Source organism: Rhinatrema bivittatum, chromosome 19 (assembly GCF_901001135.1).
Source record: "Rhinatrema bivittatum chromosome 19, aRhiBiv1.1, whole genome shotgun sequence".
Classification (NCBI taxonomy): Eukaryota; Metazoa; Chordata; class Amphibia; order Gymnophiona; family Rhinatrematidae; genus Rhinatrema; species Rhinatrema bivittatum.
In genome coordinates this window covers 15,073,881-15,096,486 of record NC_042633.1, presented here as the reverse complement: position 1 = coordinate 15,096,486, position 22,606 = coordinate 15,073,881, and the positions used below count along the sequence as shown (strand labels likewise).

Here is a 22,606-nt window from a genome sequence, read left to right as displayed (position 1 = left end):
TAAATCCCCCGACAAAGGTAAGAGGGGGGTTTAGACAGGGCTGGGCGGGTGGGGAAGGGAGGGGAAGGTGAGGGGAGGGAACGGGGTAGGCTGCGTGGCTCGGCGTGCGCCGGCTATACGTAATCGATAGCCTTGCGCGCGCCGATCCAGGATTTTAGCAGATACGCGCGACTACGCGCGTATCTACTAAAATCCCGCGTACGTTTGCTTGCGCCTGATGCGCCAGCAAAAGTACACGAACGCGCCGTGTTTGAAAATCTACCCCTATGTGGATGGAGTAGCGGGAGGGTAGGCTTGTTGGAAGAGCAGAGTTTTTAGTTTTTTTTTTAATTTTGGGGTGGATGTTTCCATGCGGAGATCTGGAGGGAGAGAGTTCCAGAGAGTGGGGGCGGCGAGAGAGAAAGCTCTATTCATAGTATATTTTAGCTTGTAGGGTTTGATAGAGGGGGAGCGGAGTGTTCCTTGGAGGGCAGGACGTGTGGATCTGGTGGATGTGCGAGGAAGGAGTGGGGGGCAGAGCCAATTGTAGTTTTCATTGGCGATACTTTTGTGAATCAGGGAGAGTTTTGAACAGGATACGAGATTGGATTGGTAGCCAGTGGAGATCAAAGAGGGTAGGAGTGATATGATCTCTTTTTCTAGTGTTGGTAAGGATACGTGCAGCAGCGTTTTGTAGGAGTTGTAAAGGTTTGGTGTGGCTGGAAGGGAGGCCGAGTAGGAGAGCATTACAGTAATCGATCTTGGAGAGGATGATAGATTGGAGTACTGTGCGAAAATCTGAGAAGTGCAGGAGGGGTCTGAGTTTTCTGATGGTTTGTAGTTTAAAATAGCAGTCACTTAAGATGGCTTTGATTTGGGGTTTGAAGGAGAGTTGATTATCAAGACGAACACCAAGGTTGCGGATGTGTGGGTGGAAGGTGGTGGAGGAGTAGGATGGAGGAGGGGAAGGGAGGGGTAGTTTAGTGGAAATGATGAGGAGTTCGGTCTTTTGGGGGTTGAGAGCAAGGTGCATGTCAGTGAGTAGTTTGTTGATGGCGGTAAGGCATGATTCCCAGTTTTGGAGGGCTGAGTTAAGAGAGTCAGAGAAAGGGAAGAGGATTTGCATATCATCTGCGTAGATGAAGTGTTTGATGCCAAGATTAGTGAGGAGGGTGGTGAGAGGAAGCATGTAAATGTTAAATAAGGTAGAGGAGAGAGAGGAGCCCTGGGGAACGCCCTGATCCAGTTTAATGGCATCAGATTCGTGGTTGTCTAGGAGAATTGTAAATTGGCGATTTTGTAGATATGATTTAAGCCAGGAGAGTGCAACTCCAGTGATGCCGATACTGTTTAGGATGTTAAGGAGGATGGTGTGGTTAACAGTATCGAAAGCTGCAGAGATGTCTAACATAGCAAGGAGGTAGGAGGTACCAGAGTCAGTTCTCTTGATAATGGTGTCAGTAAGAGAGAGGAGTAAAGTTTCGGTGCTCAGGTGCTTTCGAAAACCATGTTGTGTAGGGGGAAGAATGTTGTGTTGTTCAATGTAGTCAGAAAGGCGAGAGTTAACAAGCTTTTCTAGGGTTTTCGCGAGGAGGGGAAGGTTGGAGATGGGTCTGAAATTAGAGAGGGTGGTGGGGTCAAGATTGGGTTTTTTAAGGATAGGTTTAACTACTGCATGCTTGAGTGGGTTGGGAACAATGCCTTGTTCTAGTGAGCAGTTCAGTAGGATAGAAAGGGGTTTGGAAAAAGTTTTCGGAATGGAAAGAAGAAGTTTAGAGGGGATGGTTTCAGTGGGATGAGAGGATGGTTTCATTTTTTTTAGGATGTTTTCTATTTCCAGGGTGGAGGATGATTCAAAGGTAGACAAGGTAGATGGGAACGAGTTGAGGAGGGGTAGGTTCAGATTATTGGGGTTAGGTGAGAATTGTGCGGTGAGGGAGGAGACTTTGTTTTTAAAGAACAGAGCCAGTTCGTTGCAGCGGTTCTTAGAGGTGGGGATTTGGGTATGTGCTGAGGAAGAGTTGGTAAGGTTTGAGATCAATGAAAAGAGGGCTCTGGGGTTGTGTTGGAAACCATGTATTTTTTTGGAATAGTATTCTCGTTTAGTGACAAGAATGGTGTTTCTGTATTCATGCATAAGCTGGTAGTAGGTTGTCTTGTGTGCTGGGGAGGGGAGTTTGTGCCAGCATCGTTCGGCCTTTCTAAGGCGGGACTTGAGGTTTCTAAGTTCAGGTGAGAACCAGGGTTTTTTATTTGGATGGGTAGCTTTGATAGTTTTTGTCATGATGGGGCAGAGAGTATTGGCAATGTTTAGGGTAAGGTTGTTCCAGGATGAAAAGGCATTGTCTGGAGATGAGATGTCGAGTTGGTTGGTGAGGGAAGAGCAGGCCTGAGAGAGGGAATCTAAGGAGCATGATTTACGGTATTTGAGTGATAGGGGGAAGGAGGGGGAAATAGGAGTGGGTGGGGGAAGTGCAAGGGTGGTACGGATGATAGAGTGGTCAGACCAGGGTACAGGAAGACATGTAGGAGAGTGGATGGTTTTGATGGGTGAGTTTGTAAAGATAAGATCAAGAGTATGTCCGGCTTTGTGTGTGGGTGCATGTATGCTTTGGGTAAAGCCCATTGCTTCGAGAGAGGAGATGAAGGCTTCGCATGCCGGAGATTGGGGGGTGGCATCAACATGTAGATTAAAATCTCCTAGGAGGATAGTGGGAAGGTCTGGAGATATAGAGTTAGCAAAGAATTCGATCAGAGGAGAGGAGTCTTTTTCTAGCAGTCCAGGGGGGTGTAGATAATGCAGATTTGGAGGGATTTGGATTTAAAGAGACCAATTTTGTATTGGTTGGGGAGGTTGCAGGTATAGGGTGTAAGCTTAAGGTCTTTTTTTGCAGCTAGGAGTAAGCCACCTCCTCTTTTGTTCTTACGTGGAATGGAAATGAGATCATATGTATCGGTGGGTAGTTGATTTATGAGGGGGATGTCATGGGGTCTGAGCCAGGTTTCAGTAACTGCACAGATTTCTGGGTTGTAGTCAGTTAGGAGGTCATAGAGGATATGAGTTTTCTTTTGTAAGGACTGGGCATTGAAAAGGAGAATTGATATAAGTGATAGGCCTAGAAATTGTGTTAGAGGGGAGATGGTTATTGGTATAAGCCTTCTTTGGAGGTGTACTGGTGAGTAGGATAATAGGGGTGTCTGGTTTGTTGTGTATTGGTGTTGGGGTGGTAGGGGGCAGTTGCAGTGAAAGGGTGGCATTGTGAGGGAATGAATGGGCGGAAGTGGAGGTAGGGTGTTGGGTACAGAGAAATTTACTGTGCAGGGAAAGGATAAAAGAGGTGGCAGGGTAAAACTGAAAAGAAGTAAGTCGTTCTGAGAAAGGGTGGGAGAGGCACAAAGGAGGCGCACGAAGGGGCGCACGACGCCGGGAGGAGCGAAGATTTAAATGTTCCTGGGACGCCCGGATGACGTCAGTCACGGTGCTTGGAGGCCAATTGGTCACGGCGTCTGGGCTCGCGGAGGTGGAGGACAGCCGGAAAGGAGCGGAGGACCTTGGGACCTGCCTCGTGGTCGGCGGGGGAGCCCGTGAGGGGTAAGTGCGGAAATTAAAGGCCTTACACCGACGGGCTTAAGCGCCGACCGCGCAGGCCTTGCCAGCTGCTGCCGCTCCGAAATGCCGCCGGTGCTGAAGAGAAGAAACGCCGGGAGGAGCGAAGATTTAAATGTTCCTGGGACGCCCGGATGACGTCAGTCACGGCGCTTGGAGGCCGATTGGTTGCGGCGTCTGGGCTCGCGGAGGTGGAGGACGGCCGGAAAGGAGCGGAGGACCTTGGGACCTGCCTCGTGGTTGGCGGGGGAGCCCGTGAGGGGTAAGTGCGGAAATTAAAGGTCTACTATGCAACTGTCCAGTTGGGGTCCAGCATGTCGCTCCACGTGTCTTGAACTGGTCACGCCCCTCTGCTGCACCACCACGACCACTCGGCTTACTGGCATACCGCCCCAGTATGTCGCCTTTGCTGAAGTCTTCTCCAAAAATGCCACAGATACTCTACCTCCTCATCGCACCTTCAACTATGCCATCAACCTGCAGCCTAATTCAGAACCCCCCGAGGCCGTACATACCCGCTATCCCCTGCCAAGACTTGAGCCATGATGGAGTACATCCACGAAAATCTCACTAAGGGCTTCATACGTCGCTCAACCATGCTGACTTTGTTCCATTAAACCATATATTTCTATATGTTCTGTGATTTTGATATTTAGAACACTTTCCACTGTTTTTCCTGGCATTGAAATCAGGCTAACTGGTGTGTAGTTTCCTGGATCGCCCTTGGAGCCCTTTTTAAATATCAGGGTTACATTAGCCATCCTCCAGTATTCAGGTACAATGGATGATTTTAATGATAGGTAAAACTTTTTTACTAATAGATATGAAATTTCATTTTTTATTTTCTTCTTCATCCGGTCCAGGTGATTTACCACTCTTCAGTTTGTCAGTCAGCCTTACCACATCTTCATGTAGTACCGGTTTACAGATAACATATAGAAAGGCCACTGAAAGAGGGCACATCCTTTACATGGAACGCATAACTGAAGCAACTAACAAGCTTAATGAAACTTTGGGAGAATGATTAAAATTAAGTAGTATAATGTAAATAGAGGGTAAGAAGAAAAAGGGATAATATATAAAATCTAAAATATACAATATACACTATAACATATTTACACAGAAGTTATTTGAAAGTAAGATCAGATTGGATAAAGTACTGGGAGAGTGCAAAATAGAGTTGCTAGGGATTGAACAGAAAGAAGGGGGGCTGGGAGGAAGGGGGAGTAGAGAGGGGTGCGGGGGATAGATGGGGAGGGGGAAAAATAGATGAAGGAGGGGGAGGTTAAGGCAACAAGGAGGTGAGAAGGGGTGTTAGAGGGCAGGACATATTATGATTCGTTCAGATTAGGGACGTAGGTAGGGGGGGAGCTTTATGGCGCAAGCCGAAGGATTGAAGGGTTGATAAGCTGTGGTTCGAGATATACTATCACTATAGTTTTCCCCACACACAAGGGATTTCTACCCATAAAGATTTGATTGTGCATTTAGTCTCATGCAGGATGTTTATTCTGTTGGACTCTATGCCATCCCGGACATAAAGCGCCACATCGCTTCCTGGGTGCTCTTCTCTGTCATTGCGATATAATTTGTAACCCGGTATAGCACTGTCCCATTGGTTGTCCTCCTTCCACTATGCCTCTGAGATGCCAATTAAGTCTATGTCATCATTCACTGCTATACATTCTAATTCTCCCTTCCTGCCCTATGATGGATCTTATAGTTGAAGGGCATTAGGGCCAGGAGCCATCTCATTACCCTTTCATTGGACTCCTTATTTCTATTTATACATAGGAGTGGTTGGTGGTCCATTACAAGCATGAACTGCATCCCAGCAGGTAGTAGAATAAGGTCTCTAAGGCCCACTTGACTTGCAAGACCTCCTTCAACTGTAGAATAACACCTCTCTGGAGGCATCTGCTTCCGGCTAATGTATGCTAGGGATGTGCAGCAGGGACGGATTTGTCCCATTCGGTATTCATATTCGTCGGGAACCAAATCCGTTGCATCTGTTCTCGGGGAACCCCGATCCATTCATTAGTTAGATATGTAATTCATTTCCCAAACAAAACCCCATCCCAATCCTTTAAATTTAATTTACTACACCCCCCCCCACCCTCCTGATCCCCCCAAGACTTGCCAAAAGTCCCTGGTGGTCCAGCGGGGGTCCTGGAGCGATCTCCTGCACTCGGGCTCGGCTGCCGGTATTCAAAATGGCGCCGATAGCCCCTGTGAAATAATAAGGGCAAAGGCTATCAGCGCCATTTTGAATACCGGCAGCCGACAGCCCGAGTGCAGGAGATCGCTCCAGGACCCCCGCTGGACCACTAGGGACTTTTGGCAAGTCTTGGGGGGTCAGGAGGGTGGGGGTTTATTCGTTAGTGATACATTGTATTCGTGGGGGTTCGCCATATGTTTCGTGACCCCCACGAATACAACGAATATGGCATATACGTTGCGGATTGCCAATACGTTGCAAACAAATGCACACCCCTAATGTATGCCACAGAATGTTCTTGACCATCCTTCTCTTGGACTAAGACTGCTCCCAAGCCTACCTCTGAGGCATTGGTCTGCACTATGAAGGGTTTAGTGAAATGTGGACTTATCAGAACTAGTTCATAGCATAACAGCTCTTTCAGAGCCCAGAAGGCCTTCTCTGAGTCAGCTGATCACTGGACCTTCTCTGGTGCTTTATTCACAAACAGCCTTGTGAGAGGTTCTGCCTTCTCCGAATAATTGGGGATAAATCTTCTATAGTATCCCGTGATGCCTAGGAACATTCTTACTTTCACTTTTGTTTTGGGACTGGTACCCAAGTGATCACCTCAATCTTCAGGGTTTGCTGATGGACCTTGCCCTTCCCCACGGTGTAGCCAAGATATTGGACTTATTTCCCCCCTAGGAAGCACTTCTTAGGGTTGCCATCAGTCCTGCTTTCCTCAGACTGGTTAGCATGGCCTGGAGTTGACTTAGGTGTGTCTACCAACCTGGGCTGTACACCACAATGTCATCTAAATAGGAGGCTGTGTACCCACTCTGAAATGAAGTGGGGGCACCATGGAATCCAAAAGGGAGGATGGTGAACTGAAAAAGTCCCCCGGGAGTCAATAATACAGTCTTCACCTTCACTACTGGCATGAGAGGCACCTGTCAATACTCTTTTGTAAAGTCCAGGGTAGAGATGAACTGGGCTGATCTCAGACACTCAATCAGCTCATCCATTTGAGGCATCAGGGATGCGTCAAGTTTTGAGACGTTGACTTTTTTAAAGTCAATGCACAATCTTATGCTGCCATCTGGCTTCGGCAGCAACACTATGGGTGAGGCTCAATCACTGTTAGATTCCTCTAGAACTCCAAGCCAGTGCATCTCCTTTACTTCAGTCTCAATGATGTGGCATCCGGCCTCAGAAATACAATAGGATTATTGTCGCAAAATAACTTCAGTAGGCATAATGATGTCATGCTCAGCTGCACCAGGTGTGCATTACCTGGTATGTTCGAGAAGATTTCCTGGTTTTGCTTCACAAGCTGCTTTAAGTCAGCTGTCTGTGCAGTGGACAGCTGCTCTCTGAAAAGAATCTGGGTTTGGTCCACGTCAGGTCTGACCTCTGGAACAAACTCTTCTTCTTGTACCACTCCACACAACTGTGGAACCCTCTTCCTCAGAAGGTTTATGTGGTAGATCTGAGTTTTCCTTTGTTTATCAGGATGGGTTATTTTGTAATCCATGGGCCTTGTTTTCTCCATAGGATCCTTGCTAAAGGGCTAATAGCTTGCTTTCTGAAGAGGTGAGGAGGGCAAAGATGTGTTCCCCCAGATGAAATGCTCAGTTTACCATTGAGCTCTTATAAGCTCAGGTTTTGGTAGCCTGAGCCTTCTCTAGGCATAGGTGGATCATCTCTCCAGCTTTTTTCATATGATCCTGCACTCAGAGAATGTAGTTCACGAAGTTCTTCCCAGGGTTTCCTTCATCTTCCTAAGGTTCCCGAGCTATGTCCAAAATTCCTCTCGGCCTCTTCCCATACAGTAGTTCAGAAGGGAAAAACTCCATTTATTATCCATTACCCTTTTGTTTTTTGAGTACCTTTGGTAACCTGGGAAATACTGGATTGGAAAACAGCAGGAGGAATAAGGAGGCGGACTCTGGTTGTTTCCTTTATGTGCAATTTATTTACAGTGCAAAGCAAATCAAAACAACAAATGTAGCTCACCTTATGTTCAGGTAGAATACTCATCAAACATAGCAGATTTTAGCTAGGCTGGCTTCCTGCCTGCTCCCTGAGGGTTCTCTAACCCTTCTGGGTCCTGTCTTCTTATACTAGGCCGAAGGGAATCCTCCCTGGGTGCAGAAACCCTTGCTGGGTTGGGATCAGATAGCTGTGGCTGGTCCCTTAAGGTGATCTAAGGGAGTTTCCTGTAGACTCCCTCACATTGCTACTCTAGTTGTTTTCCTATTTATTTATGTAGCACCCTCTTCTCTTTTTGTCTTTCCTATTACAAAATCATATTTAATAAAAACTAAATATAGGCCCATATACAAAAAGGTGAGGGGGTGGGACAAGGCCTGTCCCCAGGGGTTTAAGCCTTTCAATATGTATTTTCTTATTGGCTGTCTCCATGATTGGTGGGGGGGGGGGGGGGGGGAAGAGGGTCTATGGAGACACCATGGAGTCTTTTACACAGCTGGAGGGGTATTAGTTGGGGCCAGTTGGCCCTTTAAGACATGGCAGAACCCCTACAGTCCCAGAGCCACCATTGCATGAAATTTTGGATTTATGTAATGCTGTGGTATTTTTTCCTTTTGGTATTTTATCACTGGGAAAAATACCACAGCATTTTCAAAGCAGCAATGCTGAGTACCATGGCTTTGTAAGTCCCACAGTATTTTCCCCTCCAGGAAAAATGCTATAGCTTAGTAAAATATATTTTTAGATTGTAAACCAGCTGGAGATAATGAAATAACTACAATATCTGAATGGAATCCATCTTGCAGTATTATAAAAGGTGGACAATAAATAAAAATTAGTTCTTACTGTTGCAATGTTTCTTCCCATAGAAGTCTTCCCAAGATACAGACTGCCGAACCCTGGGTTTTGGGGTGGTGACTCTATTACTGAGTTCAAGGTCCTGTCCCAGACAGTTTCTAATGATCTGAAGACGGCAAAGCAATGTGACAAGGCAATAGCTAAAGCCAGAAGAATGCTGGGCTGCATAGAGAGGGGAATAACCAGTAAGAGAAAGGAGATGATAATGCCATTGTACAGGTCTTTGGTGAGGCCTCATCTGGAGTATTGTGCTCAGTTCTGGAGACTGCATCTCAAAAGGGACAGAAACAGGATGGAGGCGGTCCAGAGAAGGGCGACAAAAATGGTGAGGGGTCAGCATTGGAAGACCTATGAGAAGAGGCTGAAAGATCTAAATATGTACACCCTAGAAGAGAAGTAGGTACAGGGGAGGTATGATACAGACCTTCAGATACCCCTAGAACTAGGGGTCACGAATTGAAACCCCAGGGAGGAAGACTCAGAACCAACATCAGGAAACATTTCTTCACAGAGAGGGTGGTGGATGCAGGGAATGCCCTTCCAGAGGATGTGGTGAAGACAAATACAGTGAAAGATTTCAAAGGGGCATGGGATAAACACTGTGGATCCCTAAAGGTTAGATAATGGAATTGAAGAAAAGAGTGCATGGAGATAATTTGCTGAGTGGTGGTTACTACCCTTAACCAATAAGCCTTCATATTGTTGATGAACTCCGTTATTGCTCTCTGCTTTCACAGCAGGGAGAAAAGAAAAGGGGAATTAGATTCAGACAGCAACCAACAAGGACATGGTTGTTAGTGCGAGTGGAGATGACAATCCAAATGTGAAGCATAAGTGCATGACCAATACGTTTTCTGAATTGGGGAGCCAATAGACGAATTGCATTTACAAGACTATGATTCACTATTAAAACAATAAGAATTAGTGCCACAGTGGATTGTATTTGAAAAGACAAATTTGTCACACAAGCTTATAGCTGTTTCAGCCAGCCTGAGTCCAAAAATAGATATATATCTAAGCCCTTGAGGCAGCCATTTTGATAATGGCGAAACTTGGCCAGAGTCGGGCTGTAAGATTTTAGATACGTCTCCACTTCAATAAAGAATTGAAAAGGACTGTGGCATCTATTCCTTGTTGTTTTCCTAATGGCTTTTTTAGATCGCCTGCCTTCGTGTTTTATGTTACTACCCTCAGGGCAGATCTTTAAACCTGCGTGCGGGCATAGATTTGTTTGCACAACCCGGCACGAACAAATCTACACCCGATTTTATAACATGCGCACGCTGCAGCGCGCATTTTATAAAATCCAGGGTCGGCGCGCGCAAAGGGGTGCACCATTGTGCAACTTGTGCACGCCAAGCCGCGCAGCCTTCCTCCGTTCCCTCCGCCCCCCCCCCCCCGCACCTTCCCCTCCCTTCCCCTATCTAACCTGCCCCCCAGCCCTATCTAAAACCCCCTCCTTACCTTTATCGGGAAAGTTACACCTGCCTCTGGGCAGGCGTAACTTGCGTGCACCGGCTGGCTGCCGGCGCGTCATCCCCCGGCACGGCGGCTGTTCTGGAGGCCTCGGTCCTGCCCCCACAACGCCCCCGGGTCGGCGCCCCGCCCCTGGAATGCCCCTTTTTCGAAGCCCCAGGACATATGCTCATCCCGGGGCTTGCGCGTGCCACCGAGCCTATGCAAGATAGGCTCGGCGTGCGCAGGGGCAGCTTGGGGCAGCTTTACGGGGGTTATGCGCGTAACCCTTTGAAAATCTGCCCCTTAACCAATAAGCCTGATACTTTTGATGCAACTCCAACATTGCTCTCTGCTTCAATGGCAAGAGGTGATGGGGGATTGGACTCAAACAGCAACGAACAAGGGCCCTGACTTTGACAGTCTGGGAAATTGATAATCATAAAGGTGGCATGTATGGCCAGTAGTTTCTACCATAAACTTGCTGGGCAGACTGGATGGACCATTTGATCTTTTTCCGCCGTCATTTCTATATTTCTATGTTAATTACTGAAAAATCAACGAGTCAGATTCAAAGCAATGCGGAGCTGACTTTGATTGACAGAGTCCAAACAAATGATTCACGCATCTGAAACTGGATTTCAAACATATCAAAGAAGGTTCCTCCCATCACTACTTCTGAGCATATTATCAATCATTTTTCTATGAAGACAGGGGGATCATCTAACCTGTGCATAGTCTTCACTCCACGTGATGGCACTGATGTTGATTTTGATGTCCTGGCCACGGGCGGCTCCTGAGTCATAGTGGCCAATCCTTACATAGGTAAAGGAGCCACTTGAAGGCAGTTGCCAGTTAAGAATGTCATAAGCAGCCGGTGGGTTGCCCTTTTGGTCAAAGAAAATCTCCCGGGCCCATGGTGTTCTGGAAACGCACCTTCCATACATAATGCAGGAGCTGTGCGGAGAAAAGGAGACATGCTTGCATTGATTTTACACTGACAGCCTGATTTCATAGTATAGAGCTGTGTCTCAGCCTTACCAGCCATATCCAGAATTTGTAATGCATTTCTATCTCATTAACAGGCTTATTAACCAAGTATAAAATATCCTGATAATCACTGAAGTCCACACACCTAGAATGTGGCTGAAAATATCACTTCAGCAACACTGACTATATTTATCCCACCTCATTCTGAGCTAACCAGGCAGTTGATCTGGGTTTGTGGACTCCTTGATAAACTCAATAAGGTGTTAAAATATGTCCTGGGAGAGATTAAGTTCTCTGATACATATTAAACCCCATATTAGAGAACCACCCCCCCCACCCAATATTTTTAGATATATATTATTTCTCTGTCATTATAACACCATGTGGATCACTATGCTGGTGGCTGGAAAAGAATCAGTAAAGTACTGCTTTGGGGAAATTTTTAAAACTTAAACGTATTGGGGAGAAGTAAAACATTTTTGGGGGTAGATTTTCAGACGAGCGCGACCAGCCTACTTTGTTTGCGCTCCAGTCGCAAACAAAAGTACGCTGGATTTTAGTAGATACGCGCGGAGCCGCGCGTATCCACTAAAATCCTGGATCGGCGCGCAAGGCTATCGATTTTGTATAGCCCTGCGCGCGCCGAGCCGCGCTACCTCCCCCCGTTCCTCACAGGCCGCTCCGAAATCGGAGCGGCCTTGGAGGGAACTTTCCTTTGCCCTCCCCCTCACCTTCCCCTCCCTTCCCCTACCTAACCCACCCGCCCGGCCCTGTCTACATCCCCCCCTTACCTTTGTCGGGGGATTTACGCCTCCCGGAGGGAGACGTAAATCCCCGCGCGCCAGCGGGCCTGCTGCGCGCCGGGCCGCGACCTGGGGGCGGGTACGGAGGGCGCGGCCACGCCCCCGGGCCGTAGCCACGCCCCGTACCCGCCCCCAACACGCTGCCGACACGCCCCCGGAACGCCGCGACGACCGGGCCCGCCCCCCGACACGCCCCCGACACGCCCCCCTCCGAGAACCCCGGGACTTACGCGAGTCCCGGGGCTCTGCGCGCGCCGGGAGGCCTATGTAAAATAGGCTTCCCGGCGCGCAGGGCCCTGCTCGCCTAAATCCGCCCGGTTTTGGGCGGATTTAGGCGAGCAGGGCTCTGAAAATCTACCCCTTGGGGTATATTAATTAGTGTGTTTGTGTGTCTATATTGAAAAGCTAATCAGAGGGCAGGCAAAAACCAAGAGTTTTGTGTGTGTTGTATTAAATAGGTAGTCAGAAAGGCAGGCAAAAAACAGAAGTTTGTGTGTTTGTATTTCCCAATCCTCCCACCCTCCCCTAGCTCATCCTTTAATTTATAGGCAGGTGACACTTTCACACACACACACATACACTCAAAATAAATCAATTAATCAGCCTTTTAACTTAAATTCAGAAATTCCCCACACCTTATCAAGAATTTAAGCATTCCCTTGTAGGTCACTATCAGATATATAGTGAATACACTAATACATTTAAAGGGATCTAATCATACACAGTCCTACACCCATAGCAACCTAAAACTTAACTGGAACTGAACAAATTTAAGATGAAGGCAGCAGACCAGCAGCAAGAGGGGGGCTTCCCAGTCTTCTTTGTTGAGTGTTACATGTATGATTTTTTACCCACCGATGAGAAAATGTATGTGTGCATCCGATTCAAAGAGCTCCTATCTCTCAGAGAACGAGTCTGATCTCTGGAGGCTAGAGTGGCAGACCTGGAGGAGCTGAGGCATACAGAGAGGTATATAGATGAGACCGTCAGAGACATGAATGGACTGAATCAAATTACAGTGAACTTAGAAGATGTGGTAGGCCAGCTTGACAAACTGAAGAGTAGTAAATCACCCGGACCGGATGGTATACACCCCAGAGTTCTGAAGGAACTAAAAAATGAAATTTCAGACCTATTAGTAAAAATTTGTAACTTATCATTAAAATCATCCATTGTACCTGAAGACTGGAGGATAGCAAATGTAACCCCAATATTTAAAAAGGGATCCAGGGGCAATCCGGGAAACTACAGACCGGTTAGCCTGACTTCAGTGCCAGGAAAAATAGTGGAAAGTATTCTAAACATCAAAATCACAGAACATATAGAAAGACATGGTTTAATGGAACAAAGTCAGCATGGCTTTACCCAGGGCAAGTCTTGCCTCACAAATCTGCTTCACTTTTTTGAAGGAGTTAATAAACATGTGGATAAAGGTGAACCGGTAGATATAGTATACTTGTATTTTCAGAAGGCATTTGACAAAGTTCCTCATGAGAGGCTTCTAGGAAAAGTAAAAAGTCATGGGATAGGTGGCGATGTCCTTTCATGGATTGCAAACTGGCTAAAAGACAGGAAACAGAGAGTCGGATTAAATGGACAATTTTCTCAGTGGAAGGGAGTGGACAGTGGAGTGCCTCAGGGATCTGTATTGGGACCCTTACTTTTCAATATATTTATAAATGATCTGGAAAGAAATACGACGAGTGAGATAATCAAATTTGCAGATGACACAAAATTGTTTAGAGTATTTAAATCACAAGCAGATTGTGATAAATTGCAGGAAGACCGTGTGAGACTGGAAAATTGGGCATCCAAATGGCAGATGAAATTTAATGTGGATAAGTGCAAGGTGATGCATATAGGGAAAAATAACCCATGCTATAATTACACAATGTTGGGTTCCATATTAGGTGCTACAACCCAAGAAAGAGATCTAGCTGTCATAGTGGATAACACATTGAAATTGTCGGTTCAGTGTGCTGCGGCAGTCAAAAAAGCAAACAGAATATTGGGAATTATTAGAAAGGGAATGGTGAATAAAACGGAAAATGTCATAATGCCTCTGTATCGCTCCATGGTGAGACCGCACCTTGAATACTGTGTACAATTCTGGTCGCTGCATCTCATAAAAGATATAATTGCGATGGAGAAGGTACAGAGAAGGGCTACCAAAATGATAAGGGGAATGGAACAACTCCCCTATGAGGAAAGCCTAAAGAGGTTAGGACTTTTCAGCTTGGAGAAGAGACGACTGAGGGGGGATATGATAGAGGTGTTTAAAATCATGAGAGGTCTAGAACGGGTAGATGTGAATCGGTTATTTACTCTTTCGGATAGTAGAAAGACTAGGGGGCACTCCATGAAGTTAGCATGGGGCACATTTAAAACTAATCGGAGAAAGTTCTTTTTTACTCAACGCACAATTAAACTCTGGAATTTGTTGCCAGAGGATGTGGTTAGTGCAGTTAGTATAGCTGTGTTTAAAAAAGGATTGGATAAGTTCTTGGAGGAGAAGTCCATTACCTGCTATTAAGTTCACTTAGAGAATAGCCACTGCCATTAGCAATGGTTACATGGAATAGACTTAGTTTTTGGGTACTTGCCAGGTTCTTATGACCTGGATTGGCCACTGTTGGAAACAGGATGCTGGGCTTGATGGACCCTTGGTCTGACCCAGTATGGCACGTTTTTATGTGCTTAATGTTTCAAGAACCAGTGACTCTCCTCTCCTCCCCATTACCACACAGGTCAGAACCATACCTGGAAACTTTTGATTTCCACTGACCCTGAGATCATCATGGATTAGCAGGATGGCATGGGGGCTGTGGCAGTACATGTAAACATTTCTTTTCTTACATGCACACACACTCACATGTTCACTCTCAGCCTCTCACATGCATAAGTGCTTATTCTCACACAAACGTACACACACTCACTTTCACTCACACCCCTCTCATTCTCATATACACCACCTCTCTCACATTGTAAGGGTTTCTAGGGTCTTGGAAACCCACCCGAAGCGTGGCATGGGGGGCTGCAAGGCAGGACTCAGGACCAGACAAGGACTGGTCTTCTGCCTAGCCTGCCCCCTCCTCTGCAGGTTGAGCCCTTGGGTTCTGGGGGCCAGTAGGTCTCTGTGGTGGCAGTACATAGTGAGTCTGTACAGGCTGTAACCAGACTAGGCAAGGCAGGACCAGACAGGCACAGATCTATTTATTTATTTATTTAACATTTTTTTATATACCGACAGCCGTCTGCACATCGTATCGGTGTACATTTAACTCAGAACTAACAGGCGGTGCCTTTACATGGAACGGAAACTAAGATTAAAAATTAAACAGGTATTACAACAGATAAAGTAAACAAATTAATAATAATTGAGAAATAAATAGATAATAGATAGGCTGACAAGGCTATCTATTATCTATTAATAATAGATAATAGATAGCCTTGTATAATAGTAATAATAATAATAAATAATAGATAATAATAATAATAATAATAATAATAATAATAGATAATAGATAGCCTGACAAGGCTGTATAGGCAAGGCTGGGCAGGTGAGGCTAGAAGGTGGGCTGATGAGGCAAGGCTGAAGGCCAGGCTAGGACGAGGCAAGTTAGGGCTTGGCAGGCTGGAAAAGACAGGCAGGACTTGGCAGGCAGGACATAGCAAGGCTCGGCTGGATACTGGGCAGGATCTGGAACTAGACAAGAAACTGACTGAGGCAAGGCAAGGTAAGAATAGGGCTCTGGCACAGGCAGGACTGGACAGGATACCAGAACAGACAGGACTGACAGGGCATGACAAGAATAACCAAGGATAAGACTAAACAAGGCACACAAGTCAGGAGTTAGTCAAGGCAGACAAGGATAACACTGAACAAAGAACATAGAATCCCGACAGCAACAAGGCAGGAGGCCTGTAGGGCACTAGGCAATAGGAAAACTCGGAGAGGCTACAAAGCAGGGTACTAGATAGAGTAAGCCCAAAAGCCTCAAGGCAGGAAACAAGGCAGCACAGGCTGAAGGCCTCAAGACATGATACAAGGCAGAATAGGCCCGAAGGCCTCAAGACAAGATACAACGCAAATAGGCAGATGGCCTCAAGGCAGGGCAAGGAGAAAGAAGGCCACAAGACAAGGCAAGGCATGGAGCAGGAAAGCTGAAAGGCTATAAAGCAAGAGAAAGAGCAAGAAGCCCCAAAGGCCGCAAGACAGGAAGGTCACAAGGCAAGACAAGGAACAGGGGCCAGGACACGGAGTCAAGAGTGACACCATGTGAAGGCAAGGATACAATGGAAAGGCAGATTTACATAGGGCTGACACTTGGGCATGGCACAGGCAGAGATGAGGAGCTTGGCAAGCCTGGAAGCTAAGCTTGCTGGAGGCCTTTGCTGGTGGGGAGGTATCATTGCAGGCGGCAGCAGGGGTAGGATGAGGCTGCATAGCAGGTGAAATCCTAACACACATGGTCATTCACTCTCTCTCATTCTGACACATGCTCACTCATTCTCTTTCCTCACCCTGAACCCACTAGGGACAGCAGCCTCCTCATTGTGGACCAAGGATCTCCTCCTGCTTTTTTTTTTGCCATGGGATGGGGGCTGATGAATCTCCTCCCACATCTTCCATCCCATTGGGGCCGATGTTTCTATCACTTTTCTTCCCCCTTGTGGGGCCCAGGCTCCTCCCAGTTCTTCTTCCCTTGCACAGGGTTGACAGTTCCTTTCCACTTTACTTCTCTCTCATGGGGCCCAGGTTGCTCCTGTTTCTTCTTCCCTTGCATAAGGGCTGATACTCCTCCTTCTTTCGGTTACTTGGCCTGAGTTTGACACTCCTCCTCCTCTCCTCCCTGCATGCTTCAGGGAACTTTTAATTCTGTGTTCTAGTTCTGCGGCAGCACCTGGAGTATTGGTATCTCGGCCCGGAGACCCGGCAATTTCTTTTGAATTCCGTAGTCTCTGGGCCAATTCCAGAGAGTTCCTGGTATGGGCAGAACACCCCCGCAATATACATCTACTTCTCACCTATTCCTGTTGATATTTACTGCTTTTTGCACAGCTATCTATTGAGACACCATATTTATTTCATCCTTGCCTCACATGGATTGACTTACTTACTCTGTTTCAACATGTGACCACCAACAGGTTTGACTATATTTATTTATTTATTTATTACAACTGTATATGCTGCCAATGTGACACAATGGGAGGTCCAAAGGGGGGGGGGGGGGTGAAAGTGAGTGAAAGCTGGGTCCTTCCCCCAAAGGGGATAGCTTTTAGACTTTTAGAAGTGCTATATAAGATGGTGCCATGAGTCATGGGGGTAGTTATTAAGATTGTTTCTGAAGTGTTAGCATCTGAATCTGGTTCTGAGGGGGATCAGAGATATTGCGTGGAGATATTTGATCTCCATGGTATGAGCTAAAGAGTAAAGACCTACTGGAAGGAGAGGAACCCCAAATCTATCGTCCATCATCTTCCATTTCAGTGAGTTGTGTGGTGAAGGAGGAGAAATTTTCTCTTCTTCACTGGGGCCTAAAGGAAGGAAAAGGCCTGCAACATGAATGCATGCATTTTTCGGAGATTGAAATGAGTTGGCTGGGGCTCAACAGCCGTGGGGAATGGACATGGTTAAATATATTTTGTTTAGCATTTTATGTATGCAGTAAATTGCACAAAGCACACTCAAATCATTTTATGTCTGCTTTAAACTTTACAGAGCACCAGTTTGACATGGCAGTATATAAAATATTAGATATTAATAATAATAGTGAGGTCCATATTCAAAACTATTTAGATGGATAGCATAATAAGAACATGCCATACTGGGTCAGACCAAGGGTCCATCAAGCCCAGCATCCTGTTTCCAACAGTGGCCAATCCAAGCCTTAAGAACCTGGCAACTACCCAAAAGCTAAGTCTATTCCATGTTACCATTGCTAATGCAATGGCTAATCTCTAGGTGAACTTAATAGCAGGTGATGGACTTCTCCTCCAAGAACTTATCCGATCCTTTTTTAAACACAGCTACACTAACTGCACTAACCACATCCTCTGGCAACAAATTCCAGAGTTTAATTGTGCGTTGAGTGAAAAAGAACTTTCTCCGATTAGTTTTAAATGTGCCACATACTAACTTCATGGAGTGCCCCCTAGTCTTTCTATTATCCAAAGGAGTACATAACTGATTCATATCTACCCGTTCTAGACCTGAAAGGTTTCATGGTGCATTGACCAGGAATCAAACCCAAGCCTCCCACAGGGTAGATAAGAATTCTACCACTGAACCACCAATGCTTCCTGAAAACCTTCTCCTCTGTGATCCATCTAAATGGCTTACCTGGCTATATTCAGTCTATTTGGCTAAATTTTAATTGGCTAATAAGTTAGGAGGCTAGAATTTAGCCGGATACATTAGGGGTGTTACTGGGAGGAGTTGAGTTAGTTGGCTAAGTTAACTGCCTAGCTCCAATAATCACAGTTAGCCGGATGACTTAGCTGGCTAAGGGGGCTATTTTCCAAGCTGCAATAGGCCCTTAACATAGAAACATAGAAATGATGGCATAAAAAGACCAATCGGCCCATCTAGTCTGTCCAGCAAGCATCCATACTTATTTTCCCATACTTATCTGTTTCATCAACCACCAAGTTCAGGGCCCTTGTTGGTAACCGTTTGATTCAAATTTCCTGCCATCCCCTGTCAATGATGCAGAGAGTAATGTTGGAGTTGCATCAAAGGTGAGCATAAGACTTAATGGTTAAGGGTAGTAACCGCCGCATCAAGCAAGTTACCCCGATGCTTGTTTACCCAGACTGCACAGATCAATGCCTTGTTGAATGTTGTCTGAATGTAAATCCTATTTTCCACATTTCCCCCTGCCATTGAAGCAGAGAGCAATGCTGTATATGCATTCAAAGTGATGTATCAGGCTTAATTGGTTTAGGGTAGTAACCGCCGTAATAAGCAAGCTACCCTCACGCTTATTTGTTTACTCAGATTGTGAAGTTCAGTCCTTGTTGGTTGTTATCTGAATGCAAATCCTCTTTTCCACATTTCCCTCTGCCGTTGAAGCAGAGAGCAATGATGTATATGCATTCAAAGTGATGTATCAGGCTTAATTGGTTTAGGGTAGTAACCGCCATAATAAGCAAGCTACCCCTACTCTTATTTGTTTACACAGATTGTGAAGTTCAGTCCTTGTTGGTTGTTAACTGAATGCAAATCCTCTTTTCCACATTTCCCCTTGCCATTGAAGCAGAGAGCAATGTTGGAGTTGCACTAACCATGCGAAGGCTTATTGAGTAAGGGTAGTAATCACCAGGTAGTAGCCTCCACTCCAGTAATCCACCCCCATGGCTCTTCTCTTTATTCCCATCCTCTAACCTTTTTGGATCCACAGTGTTTATCCCATGCCCCTTTGAAATCCTTCACAGTTTTAGTCTTCACCACTTCCTCCGGAAGGGCATTCCAGGCATCCACCACCCTCTCCGTGAAGAAATACTTCCTGACATTGGTTCTGAGTCTTTCTCCCTGGAGCTTCAAATCGTGACCCCTAGTTCTACTGATTTTTTTCCAACGTAAAAGGTTTGTTGCTGACCATGGATCATTAAAACCTTTCAAGTATCTGAAAGTCTGTATCATATCACCCCTGCTCCTTCTCTCCTCCAGGGTGTACATATTTAGGTTCTTCAATCTCTCCTCAAGTCATTTTATGAAGACCATCCACCTTTTTGGTCGCCCTTCTCTGGATCGCCTCCATCCTATCTCTGTCCCTTTGGAGATAAGTTCTCCAGAACCGAACACAGTACTCCAGGTGAGGCCTCACCAAGGCCCTGTACAAGGGGATCATCACTTCCTTTCTCTTACTAGATATTCGTCTCTCTATGCAGCCCAGCATTCTTCTGGCTTTAGCTATCGCCTTGTCACATTGTTTCGCCGACTTCAGATCGTTAGACACTATCACCCCAAGGTCTCTCTCCTGCTCTGTGCACATCAGTCCTTCACCCCCCATCGAATACAGTTCTTTCGGATTTTCACACCCCTAGATTTTCACACCCCTAGACACTTTTACCCAGTCCTACCCACCCCCACCTTTATAGCCTCCTAGTCTCCCTCCCTCCCACCCTGCCCGCCTTTCCCTCCCTAAGGCAATACCTCTCCACCCTCCGCTGCCTGCCCTCTCTTTTTTATCGTTCTGCAATTTTATAAAGTTTTTCAATGAAACTGAAGTAATCAATATTATTTTAGATGTAACTATTGTAAATAGATCCTTCTGTAAATAAGTTCCTTCTACTGTTTTGACGGTTGCTCTTTATTCTCTATTTCACGCTACCTATCTTTCCCTCTCTTCTCCTGTCTCCATTACCCCCCTCCTCTTTCTGGCCTGCTCCCATCCCCGGCCCCCTGTTCATTGTAATTCCTCCTTTAATTGAGTTACTTGTAAACCGGCGTGATGTGCCATACGAACGTCGGTATATTAAAAACTGTTAAATAAATAAATAAATAAATAAATATGTATGACTCTGCACTTCTTGGCATTGAATCTCAGCTGCCATATCTTCGACCACTCTTCCCGCTTCCTTAAATCCCTTCTCATTCTCTCCACTCCTTCTGGCATGTCCACTCTGTTGCAGATCTTAGTATCATCTGCAAACAGACAAACTTTACCTTCTATCCCATCGGCAATGTCGCTCACAAAGATATTGAACAGGACCGATCCCAACACTGATCCTTGCTGCACTCCGCTTAACATCGCTCTCTCTTCAGAGTAAGTTCCATTTACCATCACACATTGTCTTCTGTCCGTCAACCAGTTTGCAATCCAGGCCACACCTCAGCACTCACTCCTAAGCTTCTCATTTTATTCACAAGCCTCCTGTGCAGGACCATATCAAAAGCTTTGCTGAAATCCAAGTAGATGACATCGAGCGCTCTTCCTTGATCTAATTCCCTAGTCACCCAATCAAAAAAGTCAATCTGATTTGTCTGACAGGACCTTCTCCTGGTGAATCCATGCTGCCTCTGGTCCAGCATTTCTTCTGACTGTAGATAGTTCACTATTCTTTCTTTCAGCAGCGACTCCATTACTTTTCCCACCACCGAAGTGAGGCTAACCGGCCTGTAGTTTCCAGCCTCCTCTCTGCTCCCACTCTTGTGAAGTGGGACCACCACCGCTCTTCTCCAATCGCTCGGCACCACTCCTGTTTCTAGGGATCTATTGAACAGGTCACACAGCGGACCCGCCAGCACATCTCTGAGCTCCCTCAGTATCCTGGGATGAACCTCATCAGGCCCCATGGCTTTGTCCACTTTCAGTTTGCCCAGCTCTTCCCATACATTCTCTTCTAAAAGGGAGTTACATCTACTCGACTCCTCTCCAGTTTCTTGTTCTCTTTAGTGAACACCGAACTGAAGTATTCATTTAATATTTCTGCCATTTCTTCATCTCTCTCCACACATTGATCCTTTTCACCTTTCAATTTCACTATACCATTTTGAACTTTTCTCCTTTCTCTGATATATCTGAAAAATGTTTTGTCGCCTCGCTTTACCTCTTTGGCAATCCTCTCTTCCGCTTGACTTTTTGCCATCTTGATTACTTTCTTTGTCTCCCTCAGTTCCACCAGATATTCTTCCTTGTGCTCCTCCCTTTGGGATTCTTTATATTTCTTGAACGCTGTTCTTTTAGCTTTTATTTTGTCTGCCACCTCCTTTGAGAACCAGATAGGTTTCATTTTTCTTTTTCTTTTCTTTATTTTTCTAACATATAGATTAGATGCCTTGGTAATTGCTCCTTTCAGTTTGGTCCATTGTTGTTCCACATCTCTCTTGTTCTCCCAGCCTTCTAGTTCTTCCTCCAAGTACTTCCCCATTTCATCAAAGTCTGTGTTTTTGAACTGCAAAACTCGGGTGTTCGTGCTTCTTATTCCGTATCCTATTTGTGATATGAAAACCATACCGTTTGATGATCACTGGTGCTGAGGTGGGCACCCACCTGGACGTTAGAGACCTTATCTCCATTAGTGAGCACTAAATTGAGTATAAGTCCTTCCCTCATGGATTCCATTACCATTTGTTTGAACAGAGCCCCTTGCAGGACATCCACTATCTCTCTCCTATTTTTAGATTCTGCAGAAGGGATTCTCCAGTCTACATCCGGCAGATTAAAATCTCCAACAATCACCACTTCTCCCTTCTTTCCCATCTTTTGGGTGTTTTCAACCAGATCTCTGTCAAGCTCTTCCATTTGATTTGGAGGCCTGTAAACCACTCCAATAAAAATGGATGCCCCCATCATCTTTCTTTAGGTCGGCCCATAGTGCTTCTTCTTTGCCCCATCTTCCTTGCAGCTCAGATGCTTGGATATTGTTTCTGACATAAAGAGCCACTCCTCCCCCTTTCTTGTCCTCTCTGTCCTTCCTTAATAAGTTATAGCCCGGTATTGCCGTATCCCAATCATGAGATTCCGTGAACCACGTCTCTGTGACAGCAACAACGTCTAAGTTTCGATTTACATCATGTTAACTTCTCTCACCGTAAGAATTCTGTTTACAGTCACCGTAAGAATTCTATTTACAATCGATTTACATCATTTTAATTTCTCTCACCATAAGAATTCTATTTACAGTTGTACCTTCTTTTATCTTCAGTTGTCTATCTGGTATATTGACACCCATGTATCCTGCTCCCAGTTTTGCTATTTCCCTGTTACATGTAAT

The 22,606-nt window shown here is 45.8% G+C and overlaps 1 protein-coding gene across 1 annotated transcript in view; it reads right to left on the bottom strand.

Annotated features, from left to right (window-relative positions):
- Window positions 1-22,606, bottom strand: part of LOC115080259 (extracellular calcium-sensing receptor-like) — a 71,522-nt gene that overhangs the window by 10,862 nt on the left and 38,054 nt on the right. The window contains exon 4 of the mRNA XM_029584414.1: window positions 10,820-10,978. Within this exon, the coding sequence (XP_029440274.1) occupies window positions 10,820-10,978 (159 nt within the window). The remainder of the gene's footprint in view (window positions 1-10,819; window positions 10,979-22,606) is intronic.